Below are 24,569 nucleotides of genomic sequence, written 5' to 3' on the forward strand. Positions count from 1 at the left end.
AACCGAAAAAAAAAAAACCAAACCAAACAGCATATCATTTATATAAACTAGCTTAAAATGATATAAACAGGGTTTTTCCTTCAGAACCCTAATGCTAGCTCTAAATTATGGTTCAGGATTTAAGCTTATGCATGAAATTATCGCCTGAGATCATTTAAGGAAATATTCTTTTCAATGTAAATATTAAGTTCACAATCATTAGGCAATTTTGAATGAGACTCATGCAATACTTTCAAAGTTTATACACTCCTTAGCAGTCCAACTTTACTGCACATCCTTCATGTTGCCTTACTTGACAAACTCAGTTATTAATAATCTTTCTCTTCTAACCTAACAGTGCTTAAAAAAACCATGTTTCTAATGCATTTTTATAATACTGTATATTACACCTATGTGTGTTTTTATCTTATTCCCCTCCTGGTCTATAAGAACCATGATCTTAGCTAGACTTTGTTTCCCTCAGCACCAAATACAGCACTCAATAAATGTTCATTGAAGGCTAATTAGCTTCTTTTAAATTAGGGGAATTGAAAACTAGCTCAATGCACTATGCCTAAGAAAAACAAGCATCATTCAGTAAATTTCAGATTATTTTAAAGAAGTGTGTGCATTTTAAATTTCTCTGTCAGACCAAACTTTCCATAGAGCAAACCTCCAAATCAAATGTACTTTCATCACATTGAATCTACTTACAACTTTACAAAATTATTAACTTTTAAAAAACCAGGCACAGGAATCAAAAAGCACTGGTTATTTTTGTTGAAAAGATCTAGTAAGTTTTATCAAAATTCCTGTGAAAAATTGGCTATCTACTTCAACACATACTTTCATACTGGTTCACTCTTACAATAGACTTAATAAACATTAAATCTCTCTTTAGAAAAAGGAATATTCAGTGAAGACTTTAAAAATATTATTAGTACTTAAGCTAGTCCTGAATTACTTAATATGACAATAAAGTTTTCGATTTTCCCTTCTTTTTAAATGATCTTGTGCATATGCAAAGAGATAGGGAGGAAGAAAAGGGAAGAAGCATTTGTGAAGTTCCTAATATGTTCCAAGCCCTGTGCTAAGCACTTAAGACATACTATCTCATTTGATGTTTGAAACAATACTGTGAGGTAGGTGCTGCTATTATCCTCATTTTACAGTGGATGAGGGAGGCAAAGGTTAAATGACTTGCCCAGGATCACACAGGTAGCAAGTGTCTGAGGGAAGTTTTAACATCAGGTCATCCTGATTCTAGGCTCAGCGCTCTCTACACTGCACCAGTTAGCTGAAGTATGTACCATTTGTCGGCATGAAGAAACAACTTTCATTCTCAGGTGGCCAACTCTTTAGCTTGTGAGAGGCAGTGTTGTAGAACCAGCAGTGTGCTGGATTCAGAGTTAGGATATGTGGCTTTGAATCCTCTCTCAGGAAAACTTATACTTGGTGAATCTCTTAACTTCTCTGGGCCTACATTTCCTCATCTGTAAAATCCTACAAACTAAAAATGCTGTCAGTGCATGATACCAATGTCTAGGTCAACTGATAGAAATGTTGGAGAATATGAAGTTGTGCTATTTGGTAAAATCATAAATGTTTTCATACCATCAGTATAAGAATAAATTTAGGTAGAAAGGATTAAAATGCACTTTTTCTTGTATTTTTTTAGCAATTTCATTATCCATAAACATTTAGGCTCATACTCTCTTGGGACAAACATCTCTTTTCAAGTGAAGAGCCTCTGATAGTTTTACTAAATAAGGAATGTCATGAACCATACTGAAAGGAGAAAATAGTCATACATTAAGTGACAGAAGACCTAGGTAACCCAAATGGCAATTTTAAAAATAAATGTACCAAGACTCTATTATTAATTAATATTATTTTTTTATCTTTTAGGCATGAAACAGATTACTCTTAGATGACAGGTATTTATACCATAATTTCCAATGAACTGTAGAAAAACTGATGCAAAAGTATTAGGAAAATATGGGAAATATTTATATAATCAGTTGTTACTACATGCATTCTGATGTTTCTGAGCTGGTAGATAGAAGCATAAGTATACTCAAGATATAATTTTTTTCTCTTCTGACGTTAAAGCTCAGGACCAAGCAAATGTTTTTTCCCTTGAAAATCCTATATTTTCTATCTCAGAAGACTGAAATTTAGAACAATCGTTATTTTGTCCCTATTTCTTGAACTTCTATAGCCATGCTATTTCCAACTGGGCCTCTACTCCTTGCCAACAAGAAAAGTGGATTTCACCCCTGCAACTACAGTGGGCTTTGCTAAACCAGCTCTGGCTTTCTCTTGCTCAGTTTCAGGACTCCACAGCACTTCTTTGACACCTCTAGCCATGCCACAGTGCTTATTATATTGCTGCCTTCCCCCACACCCCACAACTGCTTTCCTTTATGTACTATTTTTTCCTTATGTATTACTTTGCTCCACTAGAATGTAAGCTTCTTATGTGCAGGGACTCAGCATTTAGAATAATACCTAGCAAACAGTAAACACTTTAAAAATGCATACTTTTTCTCATCTATCTATCCATTCATCTATCTATCTAATAATAACCAAAAAACAGTTATTTTCCTTTCTACAAGTACATTTATTAGAATGCTAAAGGTCCTTCAATTTATTGAAAAAGTAAATTTGCATCACATGAAAGAAAAGGGACACATTTATTTGGATATGCTATTATCATACCTCAGTTGCACAGGATAGGACGATACTATGCTTAGACTATCTTGAAAGTATAACTGTGCAATTTCAGATAACTCTAAGAAAAATTTGACAAGAGGGTTAAATAAGACTTCTAACTTTGCTGCAAATATTCCAGGATATTTTACTAAAAAAGACACTTCTCTACAAATAGTGAATTTCTTTGGTAGCAGAAATAATTGTTGGTAAGAGTTAAAGTCTTTCAAAGGGTTTGATAGTGTTAAGAAAAGAGCATTACCATAAGCATGAACTTTTAAGCTAAATTTCCAGCAAATTCTGTGGTCAGTGATGAAAAAAAATTTCAGAAAATAATCCACTGAAAATTAAGTTGTTTAAGAGAAGAAAGAAGACAAAAATCTAGTACAACTTGGTTTTGCAATCAGGAAAAAAACAAGACATTGATATTTTAGCTAGTGGTTAATTTCAATAACTGTCTCAATTTTTTCTACTGTATTTTAGAATATGAATTCCCTAGGGACTGTCATTTTTATCTTTGTATTCCTATCCCTTGGCACAGTGATTAATAAATGATTTTAGACTGATTGATCTAGAATCTTAATTTTCTTTCAGAATGACTGATAATGCAACAAATTCCACTGAGTATTTTTAAAAAACATGTCTGTAAATTCTAATATAAAACAAAACCTTTCTAAAAGTAGTTTCATTCATTTCCAGTTCCACTACAGAAGAAGTGATGTAAAAATGCAATTGGGTAAATGGCACAATGCTCTACAAAAATTAAGACTGTTTTAATGGCAAGTTCTATGGAGTGAAAAATAAGCTTTTTACTCTGGATCAGATGCTCATTTCTCTTCTGCACAAAAAGACTCCATGCAAATAAACAGGAATGCTAATCACTCAAGAAAAGTTCAAGGAGTGTGGAAAGAAATAAGAATTAGGTCCTTTGTGTTAAACGCTTATATCAATGGGGCATATCTGGGTAATGTCCAGTTCCCAAAGAAGCAGAATGTAAGACTTGAATTTATAAGTACTTTTCACTTAAACTACCTTCCAGATGTATTCCTTAGTATGGCAAGAGCATCTGGATAGCCATCCATGTTGTAGTCTCCAATGTGAAGGGTAATTGGAATGGGTATTTCTGCTGATAACTGTTCATGATCAGATGGCACAAAGCCCCAGACTGTGCCCTTGTAGCTGAAATCTTGTATCACCGGAATCCACTGAGATTAAAAAAAAAAGTTAGTGTTTATGGATTTATTCACAAAAATACTCACCAACTAGGGAAGTTAAATTTTATTCAGTTTTAAAAAATGGTTATTTTTGTTAATTTCATATGTTTATCCCAAAGCATAGTCTTAAGTTCTCAAGATAATCTATTTCACTTAAAGTCCTTTTGTTTACAACACCAAATAAGGCAATCTATTATATTTTACTTTTGGGAAAAATGTATAATATTTTCAAAAAATTGTATAGCTTCCTTCTGAAATTACATTCATCCCTCACCATGTTCACTTGGCCTGGTCCAGATTAAGAACTGTTGGTAGGGCTTTTAAGTTCTTCTAGCCAAAAGTGCCCTTTCTCTAACAATCTGGGTCTAGGTGGAAATAGGATCCATATTTTAAGGTACTCAAAATTAATTTTTAAACTAAAGCAAAATTGCATTCAGCTTGAAATGAGTGTTCATTTTTTGGTGAACATCTCAAGAAAATTTAGACTGAAAGTGCCTTTCCCACTTTCTTTTTGTGCCTGTTATTCTATGAAGATAACATTAGCTGTCAATTTCAGAGTCAGGGAGCACTGAGGTTTCTCTAATAACATGCTGAACCGACATTTTTTTCACTGAAAGTGAAAGGTTGATCTCTGCTTGGGAGCGTGATCTCTACTACCACAAGTATTGGGATCGAGATTTATTTCACTCTTTCCTTTTCAATAGTAACTGCAATGGAGATCATAGAAAGGAAATGCTAATTGTGAGGTAAGGTTTAAGAAAACTTTCCCTTCTAAGTGGTCCAAACTGCCACTTACTACATCTCAAAATGAAAATAAAAATGTAAAGAGTAGAAAGTATGGCAATTAAAATATAGTTGTGTCTATAATTAGAAGAAATGCAGGAAAATAATATGATCATGTCCAAACAGAAGCAGGTGCATTGACTTGACTGACTGAAATGGCAGGAGACCAAACATGCCAACAGATTTTTTTTTTCCCTCTTTAAGCAGGTGGCTCATTTACATGGCTCAAAGCCATACTATGTTATAAAAGGCTCTTATAAAAAGGCTCAGTCCACAGAGGGCCTCAAAAAAACTTAAAGGTTATTCAGGGAAAGGCAGAACATCTCATGAATTTCCCCAACTTAAAGAGGATAAATATTTTTAAAAGTTTTACAAACAATTTTCAGATTTCCACTAAAATACTATTTAAAAAAATAATGAATTTCATATGTTTAAAAAACTTAAAGCTGGAGGAAAACTTGAAGATTAAGCAAAGAGTAATTCTTCATTTTCAGATGAAGAAACTGAGGTCTCAAGAGGTAAAGTGACTTTCCCAAAGTCACACTGCACAGACTAATCAGGATTGTGACAGTCTTCTACCTCTCAATTCAGGGCTCAATCAGTCTCACTGAGGCTGCCTTAATGTCAATTACCTTAGATATCATCTTAATGATGACAAATGACATGAGACAGAACATCTCATAGTCCCACAAGATTTACTGATGGAAGGGATTTTAGGGATCATTTAGTTTAACTCCCTCATTTTACATGACAAAAATGAGGCATAGCAAGGTGATGTCACCTAGGAAGGAGATGTCAGAGCTGAGCTTGACACCAAATCCATGGAGGATTTGAAATCTTTAGACCTCTAATGAGGTCTTAAAGTTTCAGTTCTCAGAGCCAAAACACAAAGAATCTAACAAAATAAAAACTCAATATTTCTGATGATTCACTATGAAGGAAGGTTCTCTATTATACTAGTATTTTAAACACCAAATAACAGAACAAGAACTTTTATTTAATGTGTCTTCCAACAATTTCTTAAGCCCCATGACATTTCTCTACTCACAGAGTAACGATTTTATGGCTTCTGAAATAAAGTTAACATTATCCATAACTTGAATTCAGGCTGTAATTACCAGGTCTACCTATTCATGTGCAATCAGACCTGAGGCGGTGGTTGAACCAATGCTATTTTACATGATTTCAAACTTTAACATAATTTAAAGACTTGAAGAAAAGTTAATGAATTACAAAAAAAGGAGACAGAGGAATAATTCAGCATAGGCACAATATGTGACTGGTCTCTAGATTAGGGTCACAATATGGCCAATTTTTTATTCTGATCACCAATAGGCAGGAAAAAGCTGGATATATTTTGCAATTGTATTTTAGCTGCTTGGGCTCTTGCACTTATTGTTAAAATGTGAAAATATATACCTATCAATCCTATGTCAGTTCTTTACTTTGACTATCATGTTATGAACTGTTTCTTCTGTGACATATACACAGGTAAAATGCATAGTTTGAACATTGGAAAACAATGAATTACTATATTTAACATCAGACATAGAAGAATATTGTTCTTAAACACAAATATGATGGTTTTCTAAACGGCTCTTATTATTGTATTTATATTTTATCAGGAGAAATAATGGATTGATATTTGAATATGCACAATAAATGTAATGTCACATATAATATTTGGCTTATAATATAAGGGCTTTCTCCATCAGAATGGAATCTGTTACTGTACAATATCCTGCACCCTTTTCTAACCCTGCCCACCCTAACTAGTCAATAAAAAAAATAACCTAATTTCAATTTCTCTGTTAACAAAAGAGTGAGAATAGGTTTTGTCTTTAAAAAAATTATTTTGGGGTTATTTTGGTTCTTCCTTCCCGTACTACAGGTTCTCTTCCACATTTTACTATGTTTGCCTTTGCAAAACAATGGTTGCATACCTGATTAATCATTCCTGGTTTAGCCAAGTAGATGGCACTTCTCTGGCAATTTTCATCTTCACAGCCTGGCAATAAGTGATCAGTTTGTCCATCTCCATCTGCCAAAAGAAATGACATAAATCTATTGCCATTCAAAAAAATAGAATGTCTTTTTACATAAGATTCAATCTTCCACTTGTTCAAAGACTGTATCAATCTGGTCAAAATGGGGAAAAAATAGACATGTGACTTAGAAATAAATGTAGTTTCAGAAATGTCATTTAAAATTTTACTTCCTTGATCTACTTGCTACCATACTCAAAGCCAATGTTCCAAACCTTTTCTTCTCAGGCCATTGACAATTCCACTTCAGCAGAGGGTTCAAAGAATTAGATTTCACTGAAAATACTGAGACCCCAATTCCACATTTCAAATCACTTCACTGCCCCTAAATCTCTCTTCCTTTGCTCCAGGCTTAAATGATTAAGTGGTTTTCCCCTTCCAAATGCCAACCCAACTCCTTTCCTAGTACCCTTGATTCCATTTGTCTCTCTTGTTGCTCACCTCTTCAATCATCCCTTCACTTGCTAATTTCCAACCTTTCCTTATCTACAGGTTCCTTCCCTTCTAACTTCAGACATGCCCAAATTCCTTCCATCTTTACAAATCTTTCATCACTTGCTAACCCCAGTAAATTCCTATATCTCTCTCCTGATTTTCACAACTAAATTGTAAAAAATAAAAAACCCCTATCTATGTATTTTGTCTCTATTTTGTCACCTTCCAAACACTTCTCAGTCTCTTGCAATTTGACTTCCATATTCACTACTACAAGGGAAAATGATCTTTTCAAGATCCACAGTGACCTCATTAGAGCTAAATCCAAATCCTCACCCTTTTTGACCTTTCAGAAGTGTCTGACACCACTCTGTCCTACATGACACCTCTTCCTCCTGGGTTTTTCTGACATTGCTGCTCTGATCACTTTGATCATTCTCAGAAGGCAATCTGGTAAAGTCGAAAGTGTACCGAATTTGGGGACAAGGTACCTGAATTTGAATCTTGGCTCTCTTACCATCTATGAGAATTTGGGAAAATTCCTCAATTACTCTAGGTATTGTTTTCCTCCTGTTTAAATGAGATAGTTGGACAAGATGAACTTTAAGGTTTCTTTCAGCTCTGAATCTATGATTTATTATCCTTAGCAGGAACATTAACTATATCCCAGGTGCAGGTACACCCATGGCTCTGTCCTGGGTTATCTTCTCTACTTTCTTTTGCTGATCTTATCAGCTGCCAAAGGATGAACTATTCCCTTTCTGAATATGAATCTCAGATCTACCTATCCAGACTTCATGTCTTGCCTAAACTCCAGTACCACATCTTAAGGGGCCTGATGAATATCTCCACCTGAGTGTCCCATAGACAACTCAATACAACCAAAACAAAACTAATTGTTGAAACCCAATCTTCCTATTTTTGCAAAGGATACTACCAGTCTTCTTATTACTTAGGTTTACAACCCAGGAGTCATCCATGACTCTTTCAATTACTATCCATATTCCTTCATTCTGTTAATCAAAAAAATATTAAGCACCGACTATGTGCCAGGCACTGTGCTAAGGAGAAGGAAAATAACTATAGGTAAAAGATAGTCATTGTTCTTCAGGAGCTCACATTCTGTTGGCAGAGATACCATGTAAACAACTAAGTACAAACAAATTAAATGCAGGATAAACAGGAAATAATCAACAGAGAGAAGGTACTAGAATTAAGAGGAACTAGGAAAGACCTCCTGTAGATGATAGGATTTTAGCTGAAATTTAAAGGAAGTCAGAAGATAGAGATGAGGAGGGAGAGCATTTCAGGCAGGAAATTCAGAACACCAGTAAAAATGCCTGCTATTGGGGATGGAGTGCCTTGTTCGAGAAATAGCAAGAAGACCAGTGTCACTGTATCACAGAGTATATGGGACTGGGTGTGTAACATGTAAGAAGTCCGAAATTGGTAGGGAGGACTGGTTATGAAAGGCTTTGAATACTAAACAGAGGATTTGCTATTTGATCCTGGAGATGATTGAGAGCTACTGGAATAGTGGGAGTAGCATGATATGTCTGACATGTGCTTTGGAATAGGGCTTCTTAAACTTCTGCCACTCATGACCCTCCACATGGTTCTTGACCCACGGTTTAAGAAGTGCTGTTTAGAAAAACCACTTTGATAGCTGAGTGGAGGATGGACTGGAGTGGGTAGACACTTGTGACAGGGAAACCAACCAGAAGATTGATGAGGGCTCACACCAGGGTGGTGGCACTATCAGAGGACAGAAGGCCGAGTATATAAGACATATCATGAAGGGATAATTGACAAAACTTGGCATTCAGTTGCTAAGTCATATTGATTCTACCTCCATGACATCTTTTGCATCTGCCCCCTTCTCTCCACTTACACAACAAAACATCTTAGTTCAGGTCCTCATCTTCTTTCATCTGGCCAACTACAATAGCCACTTAAGTGGTCTCCCTGTATCCATCCTCTCCTTTTCAATTTTGCCTCCACATAAATGGATATTCCAAAAACATAGATCTGACCAAGTCAACTTTTTGCTCAAGAAATGTCAGTGGTTCCCTACTGCTTCTAAAATACAAACTCCTTCATTTGACATTAAAACCTTCACAAGTTTGTCCGGTCCTGTCTTTCCAAACTAATAATATACTCAATCATCATAAAGAAGCCAGTTTGATATGACTATAGTGAATAATGATGCAACTTTGAAGATAGAAAGTACTGAGACTGACAAAAAATTTAAAAGTAATGTATTAACCCTGTGATTTCTATTTGTAAAATAAGGAAACAGATGGTTTGTCCCAGCGCTTGACATGAAAGGAAAATTGGATAGTTTCCATCTTTTCTGAAAAGAATTAAAATGATACCTTACTCCCTGCCTCTCAACTTCAAGCCCTGATAAAAAGTTAAAGAAAAAGCTATGAACTTCCAAAATTCTTTGCTGGAATTGGCCCATGCTTTTCCAAATGTTATGCTTAATAGTGATCATCAATAGCCTGAAGAATTACAGAATTCCTTTTCTGGTTATATTAATCACTTTTAAAAAATTTTACTTTTTTGCACATAATCTATTTAAATATCTGGATCTTTGAGATGTACTTAATCACAAAGTTAGGTTAATACTTTAACATTATATGAATTTACCTTAAAGTAATGAACAAGAATCAAGAGTGAGTGTGTGTGTGTATGTGTGTGTGTGAGAAAGAAAGAGAGAGACAGAGAGACAGAGACAGAGAGAGAGAGAGACCGAGAGAGACAAAGAGACAGAGAGAGACAGAGACAGAGACAGAGAGACTGTAAAGTTTTAGAAAGAACACTGGACTAGGAGTAAGAAGACCTGAGGTCTAACTCTGGCCTATTGTTAAATAAAAGCTAATGTCATCTGGCAGATCTTTTTGGTGCTGTTTGCTTCAACGTAAAATGAAGAGGGCTGACCTACATGATCTCTAATGTTTTCTCCAAATCTAACCCCCCCATGAGTATGGCTTTCTTTCACTCACCTGATTTACCATTTTATAGGCATGTGGTTGTTGAAAGGGACAAGTTTGCTCACTTTTTTCTTACCAAAATGATCTATGTGCCATAATTTTTCTGTACATATTACAGGAACCAGTATGAAGTAGTGGATCTCTGACCTCACAGTCTGGAAGACTTTGGTTCAAGTCCTATCTCTGACCACTATCAGCTCTGTGACCCTCTGGAACCATTCAACCAATAAGGGCTTTAGGTAGCTCTCAAGATAATGAGCTCCAGAGAAGGAATCTGCATTGTTGAAGGAAATTTCCTCACTGGGAGCTTTTTATAATGATGAAACAACAGGTGCAATCAGTTTCTCTTTATATATAATATTTAAAGAATTCTGATAAAATAGCAGGGGGAAAATATTAAGTGATTTTAAGTTTCTATACAAATGATCAGCTCTATTTTAAACATTCATCTAGCATCGCACTAGGCAAGCTAACAGTTTTAAATTGCTACTTTGCCCATTTAATCTTGAGTGCTCACTGTGTCACACTAAGTTGTAGGTATGCGAACATTTATGACATGTCTAGAAGGGGTAAAAATGTTTTCAAAATGATATTTTAAATCCACTTTCAAGAAACTAATTAACAGGAGGAGATTTAATACATAAGACACAAACCTCTCTGTTTTAGTTTATACACTCATTTTAATATTTTGTGGATTTAGATATAGATGGCTATTTCATGCCTTCAGAAATATAATCCCTGATCAGAAATATCTCTTTTTGGAGAAATAAACCATTAACATAAATAGTAGAGCTGTTTTAAAACATGAAAATATGTACTTGAGTTAAAAAGGCAGTAATAGTAATTCTAATATTTGTTTTGACAGGAATATAGAAGCACAAAAAATGTAGTAAAGTAAAATGGGTTTTTGTAAAAGCAAAGTCTTCACTTTCAAAAGCTTTAATTAAATGTGAACAATATGGCAGTAAATAATTTCTTGGGGCAGAACATGAAAATCAATCTGCACAGGATGAAAGTTGTTCCAAAAGATTTCTCATTCTTGCCAAGTTTGGAAAAAAATGGATCTTTATTTTTCATCTAAAATCCACAAAATGATTAAAAATAGATACTTTCCTTCTAATCTATTCATGGCAACAATACCAAATCCAAATATTTCAAGCAAACTGTGGCCTCTCATTGGAAAACTTCTGGATTAGGGCAAAGGTCTACTCTCAAATAATAGCACATATGATTTGAATGAACATAGGTCTAAGACCTTATCAATCTAGAGGGGTGGGGAACCCAGGGCCACAAGGCCACAGGTGGCCCTATGGGTTCTCAAGTGTAGTCCTTTGATTGAATCCAGACTTCACAGAACAAATCCCTTTAATAAAAGGATTTTTACTGCAAAAGTTGGCCTCAGTCAAAAGGCCACACCCAAGGACCTAGAATGTCACATATGACCTTGAGGCCGCAGGTTCCCCAACCCAAGAGGTCACAAAGAAGAACCACAGATTTACAGATTAGATGTGCTTACTGACTAAATATATCTTTAATGAGCCTAAAAATCATGTGCAAGGACCAATTAATAATAGAGCAGGAAAATTTCAGAGATACAGAAGAATGCTTTAAAACATTTATGAATGAATGATGTATAGGTCAAACCAATTTTGAAATTCTCAAAGGACAATTACTTATTTGCCTTTTGGGTCATTTGTGCAACTGACAAATTTTATTTCATATTAAAAAGTAAAATTACCTGCAATTCCTTCTTTTGATTTTAAAGCTGTAAAACATAATACTACTTACAAATAAACAACAAAGCTAGCTTTTCCAAATTCTGTTTCAGGTCACATAAAATTAAAACTATTTTGACTATTTCCAAATTATCTGGTTTTTTTTTTTGGTCCTCTATCAACTTTAAAACCTATATCATAATTTTTTCCAGTAAAGTATTTTTATTTCTTAAAAAATTTTTTGGACTGAAGAGACTGATACTTAGTTGTCCTAACAGATTCAGGGAGTACAACATATTCCTTCAACATGCAAAAAGGGATTACTTCTGTCTCCCTCCAAATTATTTCATATGAATCTAGGGCTGGAAAATTCTACAAAAATGAACAGAGTTCTCTTGATAATTTTATTATGATGAATAAGTGCAGAATAACCAGAGAGGAAACAAACTCTTTTAGAGAAGAAATAATTTCTCTTTTTCCAGTTTACACATCTTGTCATTCTAAATTGCAAATTAGAATTTACTTGTAAATTATCAAACAACAAACAAGATAATCTCTTGTACCTACCCTATCACCAACCAGTAATTAACAAAGACATCAAATTCTAAAACCTCAAGTCTAATCCAGTCTAATCCAATCTGAAGAATGAACCTATTTTTATAAGTTTCTTTTTAATATAAGAACCACACTTAAAAATACTAAATTAACAGAGAATATACTGATCAATGGTTTGTCTCACTAACTCTGGTTTAATTGTTGCCTCAGTGACTGCTGAAATATTTGCCATGATGATGAGTTGGTGGCAAAAGAGAAAAACAGCTTGGAGTCCTGATCATTCCAATATTTAATACTTTCATCGTATTTATTTCCAAGATCAAAGCTTTTAATAAGTATGCTCTTCAAAGAAGAAGAAAAAAGAAAGTATGCTTTCTGAAATGATGGAACTATTATGTGGAAAAGTCAGGGAAACAAAATATTTTCCTAAAATACCTATGATTCTATGAATTGATTTGTGGTCAGTGAAAGAGACCAATAAACCATGGAACCCCTTTACAAAAGAGAAATGTTTACAGTCCCTTCAGTACAGACCATTCTGGCATTATTTCCCATTTACACTGTGTGAATATATAATACACATAAACACATGTATCCTGTATGTACACAGTTTGCATACGCTCTCTTCCACTAGAATGTGAGCTCCCTGAAAGTAGGAATCATGTTTTTGCCTTTATCTGTATCTCCAGAGATTAATATAGTGTTTGACACATTTGTTCAGTTGTTTTAGTCGTGTTTAACTCTGGGTTTTCTTGGCAAAAATTCTGAAGTGGCTTACCATTTCCTTCTTCAGCTCATTTTACAGGTGAGGAACTGAGGCACACAGGGTGAAGTGACTTGCCCAGGATCACACAGCTAGTAAGTGTCTGAGGATGGATTTGAATTCATGAAGATGAGTTTTCCTGATTCCAAGACCAGTGCTCAATGGCCCACTGTGCCACCTAGCGGCCATGTTTGGCACATAGTAAAGTGCTTAATATTTGTTGACTGACGAAAAATTCCCTATAATTTTTATTTTATTCATAGAAAAAAGTTGCCACTTAGTTATAAGGAATGTTTTTGAATCAACAAATTCATTTCCCAAGAAATTGTTGCCAAAATTCTTTAGTCTTTATCTTGAGAAGTGTATCTTTTTGTGGATGTAATTTATTGCAGGAACTTGGAGTAATTGCCTTCAGTTTACTTAAAAATACAGCACATTTTAACTGAACAATAAATTTAGTTAAAAGGTATCAGAGTTGTCTAAAAGAGGTGAACACTCAGTTTGGGTCTGAAGACCTGTTTCCTACTTTCCAATCTCTGTTCTGATAGGTGAGTCACTTACTTCAAATCTCAGGATCTCATTTTTCTCATGTGTATAATAAGGACAATATTGCTGGCATTACCTACTTCGCTAGATTTCTGTGAAAACTGTATTTACTAAATCTGAAGAGTTACATAATTGTTGTTTGTAAAAACAACTGTTCTGGACAAGTCCATTTTAACTCTTGCTAACCAGTGGGGAAAAAATCACATATACACAAATTGCATTAAAGGCCCATGGAAAGAGAAAATAGGGTGCTCTGCTGAAAGGACATTTCTCTAGGAAAAAAATTCAGCTTATGGGCTCAGCTCAGTCAATATGTACTAACTTTAATCATTTTAATATTTTTTATTTTAATATCATAGCATCAAATATTTTCTGTCTCTGCTGGATGACTTTTTTTTTTTAGACCTGAAAGATATTAACCAATTAATAAAGGTATCTCCAAATTATTAAGGTTTCAAGTGATATAAAAATACTTTGTCCTTGAAATAGATACTACTCAAAATATCTTAACTCTATGATTTATAGCCAACGGGCATTGCGACTTAGACTTTTTTTGTTCAGTTTTGGTAATAGCCAATATCCCCCAAGCTATTTACTTTCTCCTTAGGGTCCTCCTATGAACAATACCATTGCATCTTGGAAATGGCTAGCCAGAATTAAGTGTGCAATAATGGATAGTCTTGGAAATTTTTTTTTCTCTATGTTAAGCTAATCAACCTGGACCAAATCCACAAGTGTGCCCTAATCATTTATCACTAAATAAGTGAAACAGTGGGCACCAAAATAAGTCACATATAACTTTTAAGTTAAAAATTTCTTTAAAAAGAACAAAATTATTCCAGCAAGTACTGCATTGTCCTGTTAAAAAATGGAAAAATCTCAGGGCTCTGAAATTAATCATCCTTTTAAAATAGGACAAATTAATACAGATTATCTAAAATTCTAATGGAATACTAAATTACATGACAAGAAAATAATATTCAGAAAAAAAATCAAGTCATGGACATTCAGACATTTATTTGAAAACACAAAACTGCCAAGATTCATTCTAACAGTTTTAGTTCAAGGAACTATCGAAAGCAAACTTTGAGAGAGAGCATGGCATAGGAGGTAATGTCAGTTGGAAGTCTAGACACCTGAATTCAAATGTTATGACATACTTGCTAGCTGGTTGATCAAGGACAAGCCACTTAAACTCTGAGAGTCTTGGTTTCCTTATTGTAAAATAGAGATGATAATACTTAAATTAACTAACATGTAGGGTTGATATGAGGAAAGAACTTTGCAAACCTCAAAGCGCTACATACATCTGAGTTGTTGCTATTACTATTACTATACAATAAATCTGGAGCTAATAGATATTTGAATAGTTTATCAATCTCTGACAAGTTAAGGTGTGTAGTGTAATTGGAGTTACAGTACTCCCATCCAGAAAGAGCTGCAGGTTTAAACATACTGTTTTAAAATTCTTAATTAATTGATCTTTAATACTTTCTTGAGAGGCAGCAAAGCACATTTATTATAAATTATGTATGAAACGTTTACCTTCCATTGGATCCAACATATTGAAACACTAAAAAGTTTAAGTAGAAATTTCAACATTAGCTTATTATTTCATTATTAATATGCATTTGTTGTTTCAAGGAAAGTTGATAGAAACTTTATAGAAATCTGTTAGTAGGACTACTTCCATATAGCTTATTAAGGGAGGTTTTCTGGATCATATTACCTAGTCATTTTAAACATTATTGCTCATCTTTTTGTGTATCAGACAGCGTTTGTTAGTCATTTAGGACAACTATATTAGCATTTTAGCATACAGGTTCATTGTTCATGGTACTATTTTAATTAAAGCAAATATTATGAATATTACAAATTTATGAAAGATTGCTTTGGGCTATAGACAATTTGGTTAATTTTTGCTCTAAATGAATCATTGACTTTCATCCAAACACAATGAAGTTCACATTTATTGTACCTATTTAAAATATCTCTTTACATAAAGTATTTTACTTTCCTTAGTTCCTTGGAAAATGACAAATTTCACTACACAAAATTACATTTTGTTACATATTAAACAAATGAATCTAGGTACAGCAACCTTTTTTTAATAATAGAAAAATCATGTCTCACAGAACAAGAGATTTGAAATTTGCTCTTTGTTTTGTTTTTTTTTTTGCATGATTCATTGCAGCGTTGAGGCCTAGTGTCTAAGCAAATTGTACATCTTCATGTAGGCAGAGTGCTGTCAGCTGAATTATAATGGTGACACTAAGGTCTACATGATTTCAGCTCTGACAACCAAGAAATTGCTGCAGCAAATTTATTTTTCCCCTTCTCAGAGCTGTAGCAAATGATAATCATCCAACATTAGCAAAACATCTTAGACAGCATACTGATTTATATGATACTATGCTTGAGTTTACATAGATATTATAAGCTTTATATGTACTTTAAAAATTGATTTTTTTCAATTAGCAAAAATATTTTCTCTCTTTCCCATTTTTCTTGTTCCCATTATGGTCAAAATAGCCTTGCAACAAATATGCAGTCAAGCAAAACCAAATTCCTACACCAGTCATGTCCAAAAATATATGTCTTTGCAGAATGGCTGTAGTAATTCTCAGCTCCATCAACAGTTTATTTATGTACCTGTTTTCCCAGAGCTCCTTCAACATTTTGTCATTTTGGGGGGACAACTTTGTCATTCTGATTAGTGTGAGGTAGAACCTTAAAGCTGATTTTTTTTTTTTTTTTTTTTGCATTTCTCTAACTATAAGAGATTTGGGAAATTTAAAATTAACGACAGTTTGAGTTTTTTCCTTTGAAAACTACCTGTTCATATCCTTTGACCATTTCTCAACTGGACAATGTCTTTTATTCTCATAAATTTGATTCACTTCCTTATATATCTTGGAGATGAGATTTTTAGTCAGAGAAACTTGCTGAAAAGATGCTCCCACCCCCTGACTGTTTCTCCTCTGCTTTGGTTTTGTTTGCCTAAAACCTTTGTAGTTCACTTTTACATATGTATTTTTCTAAATGATATAACTTCACTTTACGCAATTTCAGTTTCAGAGTAAAGAAAGGAAACGTATATGTTTATATACATCTATTTATAACATAGTGGAAAAATTAGGAATTATGTATTTAACAATCTTCTTTTCAACAATAAAGTGAAAATGAACAATATATTTAACGTTTAGATAAAAATTTAAAAAGAAGGTAGGTTAGTATTTTCCTTGATGTGTCTAAAAGGAAAAAAATATTTTTACCTTAAGCATATTAGTCCTATTCCTCATATACCTCCTTCCAAAACAAAACAAAACACAAACAACACTCTTCATATCCTTCCATGGTACTCTATAAGGTTATATTGGAGTAGCCTAAAAATAGGGAAGTTATGCTACTCACTTATAATTCTTATACATTTACACAATTAGTTTAACTCACAGACTAAATAATTAAACTTATTTTCTAAAACAAATGATCTAGAATTTTAGGAACAAACATGGGTTAAAATTAGAACTCCAGTATCAGTCATTGTCCTCAATCTATTTGACAATTTCTAATGATATAATTGATATCTAATGATATAATGAATTCAATCTTATAAGGTTAGTTTTTAATAAGGCAACAGTGGCATAATGAAAATATATATGTTAACACATAAGAGCAGAAAAGCCCTTAATTATCAATACTATGAAAGTCTGTTTTGAATAGTTAAATTTGACCTGTCATGATACTAACTATGGCAGTAATCTTTTTATTCTGCAAAAGCTAATTGAGATCAAAATTGGTTGACAGTTGGACGACAATCCTCTTGGGAAAACACAGGTGATACACATAGTAGATTATTAATTGGTACTTTTTTTCCTGGAGGGATACAACATGCTAAAACTAATCATTTAACTTTAGACCAGGAAGAAATTTTGGAGATGAAATTAGTAATCATACATTGTAGATACCTGTTGGAGATGCTATCTTAAGGGACATACTACTGGTAGTGAAAAGAAGGAACTAATTATGTTTTGGATTAGAACAATAGTGTTAGCCAGGATATTGAGGTTAAGGTCAGTGAACCAAACTCATCAAATGGAAGAGAATCATTCATTCTGTTCATCTGTTAGGTATGGAAAAAATTATGGTTATTAGATGCAATATAATGTCTATTTGGTGCAACTGGTCAGAGTTTTATTGGTTTATTGATATGGCCAGAGTTAGTCAGAATACGGCTCTTGAAACACTCCACATAATTTGTGTGACTTTCATAAAGTTATACATTTTGATAGGCTGGAGAAGTCTCAAAATGCTTTATCTTGCTATTCTTAGAAAGTAAAAGAGAAAATGCCTCAAGTACATTGTTCTCAAGCAAGTTGATTATATATTTTTCGCTTATTTAATTGAACTTTGGGTAAAAGTTTTGGTGTGGAGACAAGGTATGTTGTTCACTTGTTTCAGTAGTGTCTGACACTTTGTGATCCCATTTGAGGTTTTCTTGGCAGAGACACTGGAGTGGTTTGTCATTTCCTTTTTAGCTTATTTTATAGATAAGGAAATGAGGCAAATGGGGTTAAGAGTTGCCCAAGGTCACACAGCTAGTAAGTGTTTGAGGTCAAATTTGAACTCAGGACAAGGAGTCTTCCTGACTTCAGGTCTGGCACTCTATCTAGTGCCCCATCTCGCTGTTCAATAGAGAGATGGCATATCTACCTTTAATAAGCAAGCTTGAGATCTGAGTAATTATTTCTTCCGTGTTTTATAATTTTTGAAGAATATGTTCAAGGTGGCAGACCAATCCAATATCATAAAAATGACAATGTTACCTACATAAATTTACTTATTCGGTGTCACACTAATCAAACTCCCATAGAATAATTACTTTGTAGAGTTTGAAATCATAATGACAAAATTTATCCCTAGGAACAAAAGATTAAGAATCTCTAGGGAAATAATGAAAAAAGTGGGAATGGAGTCTAGCAGTATCAGATTTCAAACTACTCCACAAAGCAGGAACCATCAAAGTGACTTGCAACTGGTTAAAAAACAGAAAGGTTCAGCAGAATAGATTAGGTATACACAATGTACCTAACATAGTAGCATAGGATTTGATAAGACCAAAGTCCCCAGGTACTAGGGTAAGGACAAAAAATGTTGGGAAAAAGAGAAAGCAATCTGGTAGATATTAAGTAGAACCAACATTTCACATTGTATATTAAGATAAGCTGCAAACAGACACATGACACAGAGATAAAAGGCCATATTATAAAGGAATTAGAGAAGCAAGGAAGAAATAAGCTCTCAGAGCTATGAATAGGGGAAAAAGTAATGAGCAAACATGGGATAGAGAGGATCACAGAAGATAAAATGGAAAATTTTCATAACATAAAATTAAAAAGTTTTGATATAAACAAAACTAATGCAGTTAAAATTAGAAGAGAAACTAGTAACTGGGGGTGGGTGGGGTTGGGGAATTTCCATTAGCAAGTTTCTCTGATAAAGTTCTCATTTCCAAGATATAAGGATCTGATTCAAATTTATAAGAATAAGAGCCATTCCTCATTTGAGAAATGTAAGGATATGAACCTGATGTTTCCAAAAGAAATATAAATTATCAACACTCACATAAAAAATGATCCAAACTCTAGTAGAGTAATGAAAATTAAAGTAATTCTGAAGTCCCACTTCATACTCATCAGACTGGCAAAATTCCCCTCCCACCCAAAAAAAAAGTATTGAAGGGGTCTAGGAAAACAAGCACATGAATAAACTGCTGATGAAGCTAAGAATTTGTCTAGTCATTCTGCAAAGCAGTTTGTAATAATGTCCAGAGTTACTAAACTATGAATAAACTTAGGCCTCTTCTATTAGGCCTATTCTCCAAAGAGATCAAATAAGGAAGAAAAGAATCCCTCATATAAAAACATTCTATCAGTTTTTTTGTAGCAACAAAAAACTGTACACTTAGATTGTGCTCATAAACTGGAGAATGGTTGAATGTATTATGGTATGTGAATTCAATGGAATATTACTAATGTGCCATAAGAAATGTCGCAAAAGGATGGTTTCAGGGAAACCTGGGAAGGTTATATAAACTTATGTAGAGAGAAGTGAGCAAAACCAAGAGAACAATTTATATGTTAACACCAACAATATGAAGACCAACGACTTTGAATGACTTAAGAGTTCTGATTACTGTAGGGCACAGCCAAGATGGCAGAGTGAAACCAGGGACCTGCCTGAGCTGTCCTTCCAAACCTCTAAAAATACCTGTAAAAAATGACTCTAAAAAAATTCTAGAGGAGCAGAAGCCACAAAATGACAGAGTGAAACAGACTTCCGGGTCAAGATAATCTGGAAGGCTGACAGGAAGGGTCTATTTCACTGGCTTGGAGTGGAGCACAGTCCACCATGGGCCACGCTGGCACAGAAAGGACTGGAGTAGACTTCAGGGCGCTGAATTACTGGCAGCTGTAGCAGTTTCCAAACTTCTCAACCCACAAATGCCAAAGACAGCTTCAAAGGTCAGTGGGAAATCTCTCTCACCTGGGTGAGAGGAATGTGGCGCAGTGCCAGCCCCAGTTCCTGGGCAGTGGCAGCCATTGCTGCAGTTATGGCTGCTTTGGAAGCTCTTGGCCTACAGACAGTGGGGGAATTGAATGGCTGATCTGGGTCGCAGTCCTAAGTGGTGGTCCTGGGGCAAGGAAGAACACTGGCATGGTGGAGCTGGTGACAGCTGTGGAGAAGGAATCCTACTAAGTTCCAGGGCAGAAAAGAGTGTTTGTGGTTGCTCACATACCAGAGTGTAGACTTGGAGAGGAGTAAACACCTCTCCTTTTATCACACCACTTTAGAGGAACTGAGAATTTACAGGTCCCTAAAGAAAGCTCTGAAAACAGATGCACAAAAGCCCAGTAACTTGGGGCAACACACCCTCCATTTTATAAAGAGCTGAAAAATCAAGTAATTGGCTGAGAAAATGTTCAAAAAGGGCAAAAATAAGACTATCGAAAGTTAATTTCTTGATGAAAACGTATTCTCTTATGATGAGCAAGATCAAAGCATACAACCAGAGGAGATCAAAGCATGTAACTGAAGGAAGAAAGAAAGAAAGGTCAAGGCTCCTACATCCAAAGCCTCCAAGAAAAATATGAAATGGTCTCAGACCAGGGAAGATTGTGAAAATAAGTTAAGAGAAGTATAGGAAAAATTGGGAAAAGAAATGAGTATTGTAAGAAAATCATGACAAATGAATCAACAACTTGCTAAAGGAGACCCAAAAAATACTGAAGAAAATAACACCTTTAAAAATAGACTAACTCAAATGGCACAAGATGTCCAAAAAGCCAATGAGGAGAAAAATATCTTAAAAAGCAGAATTGGTCAAATGGAAAAGGAGGTCCAAAAGCTCAATGAAGAAAATAATTCCTTAAAAATTAGAAAGGTGCAAATGGAAGCTAATGACTTTATGAGAAATCAGGAAATTATAAAATAAAATCAAAAGAATGAACATACAGAAGACAACATCTCACTGGAAAAACAAATGACTTGGAAAACAGATCCAGGATTGAAAATTTAAAAGTTATTGGTCTACCTGAAAACTATAATCAAGAAATTATCAAGGAAAAATGCCCTGATATTCTACAACCAGAAGGTAAAATAAAAATGGAAAGAAGCCACAGATCACCTCCTGAAAGAGATCCCCAAAGGAAAACTCTTAAGAATATTGTAGCCAAATTCCAGAGTTCTCAAGTCAAGGAGAACATATTACAAGTAGTCAGAAAGAAACAATTCAAGTACTGTGGAAATATAATCAGGATAACACAAGATTGAGCAGCTTATACACTAAGGGAGGTCAGAGGATCTAGGCCTAAAATCAAGAATCACCTACCCAGCAAAACTGAGTATAACACTTTAGGGGGAAAAATGGAATTTGAATGAAATAGAGGACTTCCAAGCATTCTTGTTGAAAAGACCAGAGACGAACAGAAAATTTGACTTTCAAATACAAGAATGAAGAGAAACAAGAAAATGTAAACAGGAAAGAAAAGCCATAAGGGATACATTAAAGCTGAACTATGTACATTCCTACATGGAAAGGTGATATTTGTAACTCATGAGACCTTTCTCAATATTAGAGTAGACAGAGGGAATACACACAGAACACAGACATACACACACACACACACACACACATACAGAGGGCACAGAATACGTAAAAAAATAAAATTAAGTGTTGAGAGGAATGTACTGGGAGAAAGATAAAGAAGGCAAGAAGGAGTTTTTACAGTGGAGGAGAAGAGGGGGGAGGTGAGAGGGAATAAGTGAGCCTTACTCTTATCAGATTTGGCTTAAGGAGGGAATAATACATATTCAGTTGGGTACAGAAATCTATCTTATCCTGCAGAAAGGAAGGAGGAAGAGGACAGGAGAAGGAGGACAATAAAAGGAATGGCAGATTGGAGGAAGGAGTAATCAGAAGCAAACACTATTGCGGGGGGACAGGTCAAGGGAGAGAATGGAATAAATGGAGGGTAGGACAAGATATAGGGAAATGTGGCTAGTGTTTCACAATATGACTGTTACGAAGTGTTTTGCACAGCTACACATGCATGACATATCAAATTGCTTGCTTTCTCAATGAGGATGGTTGGGAAGGAAGGAAGGGAAAGAATGTGGAACTCAAAGCTTTAAAAATGAATATTAAAAGCTGTTTTTGCATGAAATTGATAAATAAGTTGTACAGGCAATGGGGTATAAAAATCCATCTTGCCCACAGGAAAATAGAGAGGAGGTGAATGGGGGGTGATAGAAGGGAGGACAGATTGGGGAAATGAGTGGTTGGGGTGCATACTGTCCTATGGTGAGGGAAGGGAGAGATGGGGAGAAAATTTGGGATTCAAAATCCTGTGGAAGTGAATGTTGAAAACTGAAAACAAATAAATTATATTAAAAATAAAATAAAAATAAAAATGTTTGTAAAAGAAAAAAAAAGGAATTCTCATTACTTCAATTACTTATCATGATTTCAGAGGATTGATGAACTGTGCCACCTATGTCCTATATCAAGTCAAACAAGCTCTGACAAACCTTAAGAAGCTGGAAACGTTTTGAATATGGACCCTGTAAGAGATTGTGTCTTGTGTATTTCATTGGAAGGCCTACTTAGCTAAGTTCAGAAAGGCTAATCAGAATAAGGCTGGCCACCAAGGGAAGGGAATTGTTTTGGCCACAGGAACTCATTAAGTTGTCTACTAGGAATCTGAGACTGCGTCCATGAAGGGGATACTGACATGGGTGAAATTAGGGATCCATTAAGTATTAAAGTATGTGTGTATGTGTGTGTGTGTGTTATCTTATTTTAAAAAATAAGATTTTAAACTAACAAAAATGGTCTAAAATTCCTTCTAGATAGTTTCCTTTTGCCTAGTATTGACCTCAAAAAAGCACGTTCACACCAAGACATAGATTCCCTGAGCTAAAAGGCACCTTGAAGCCCATGTGGGCTAAGCCTTTCAAAGGTGGTAACTGGGACACTGTTGTAGATCAATAGTAGGAGAATATTTCAAGTCAAACATGCATTTTACAGCCATTCTATATTAGTTCCTTAATGGTGTATGGAGTTAGGGTTAGGATTAGAAGTTAGGGTTGTTTTAATAAAGATGTACTTTGTGAAAGGGACATCAAGAAGTGGGAGAAAAATTTCCACTGAGGGAAAAGAAAAAGTAGGATGATCAATAAGAGGCTCTGAAGTGAAATAAAGAGAGGATACTTAGCAGCAAAGGTGGTCAAAAAAAGTCTGAAGTGGCAACACTGTTAGAATTTTAGTTTTAGGATATACCCACCCATATATTCATAAATACTTTACAGACAGAAATGAAAAAATATTACATTAAATAGTAACCTTCTACAAATGTGCTCAATTTGTTAAACAAACATCAAATAATCCTAATATTACAAGTACTTTCAAATTCATATTCTGAAATGACTGTTTTGCCTATGGGGAAAATAATTTTTTAAAAATGATTTCTGAATTCAAAACAACTAGATACAGTTAATGTCCTTTTCCAATTTTCACAACTTATGAACCATCATTATTATTCATTCACTATTTTTTTCACTATTCACTATTTTTATAGTTAGCAATTACTGACATAAGGACAGTAAACTTAATTAAGTAATGGTGACTTACAAAAAAGGCTAATAGTGAAAATCTGAAAAGTAACAATGACTAGAAAATATGTGTGTGTTTGTCCTTCATTGCGGAAGAAGACCATGCCATCAGAGAAATGATGACATGACTTGCACTTGACTTTGTTTTGAGTGAGGGAGGGCTGTGCAGGTCACTAGCCTCACTTCTCCTCCAGAGACATCTGAATCCAGTGACCAGATATTCATCAGTATGACTGAAGATGACCCAGGATGAGGCAACTGGCATTAAGTGACTTGCCCAAGGTCACACAGCTAGTGAGTGTCAAGTGTCTGAGGAGAGACTAGAAAATATAGAATGTATTGTAAAGATAGCCATCCCAAAATGTAACAGCTTACTGAAAAGCACTGAAGGGAAGCATTTAGTAGGCCACTATTAACCACAATGATATTCTTCTATTAGCAGTTATATGAATAAATTCTTACATTTCCTAATGTGTCAGTGATGCATATGTTTAAATGCATCTATTGAATAAATAAGGAACATATCAGTTCAGCACAATGAATCCAGTTCTTGCACTCTCCCATGTACCCAGAGTGCTGAACTAATTTTAAACAGCAATTACTTGGGCTTGTCTCACATAGATTCACTTTGTTAATCAAGACATTGGTTCTGA

The 24,569-nt window shown here is 34.6% G+C and overlaps 1 protein-coding gene across 1 annotated transcript in view; it reads right to left on the minus strand.

Annotated features, from left to right (window-relative positions):
- ITFG1 (integrin alpha FG-GAP repeat containing 1) overlaps positions 1-24,569 on the minus strand; it is a 281,571-nt gene that overhangs the window by 123,371 nt on the left and 133,631 nt on the right. Inside the window, exons 9-10 of the mRNA XM_072632138.1 lie at positions 6,632-6,729; positions 3,724-3,896 (exon numbers count right to left, since the gene is read on the minus strand). Coding sequence (XP_072488239.1) covers positions 3,724-3,896; positions 6,632-6,729 — 271 coding nt within the window. The remainder of the gene's footprint in view (positions 1-3,723; positions 3,897-6,631; positions 6,730-24,569) is intronic.

This window comes from Notamacropus eugenii, chromosome 1 (genome assembly GCF_028372415.1).
Source record: "Notamacropus eugenii isolate mMacEug1 chromosome 1, mMacEug1.pri_v2, whole genome shotgun sequence".
Lineage (NCBI taxonomy): Eukaryota > Metazoa > Chordata > Mammalia > Diprotodontia > Macropodidae > Notamacropus > Notamacropus eugenii.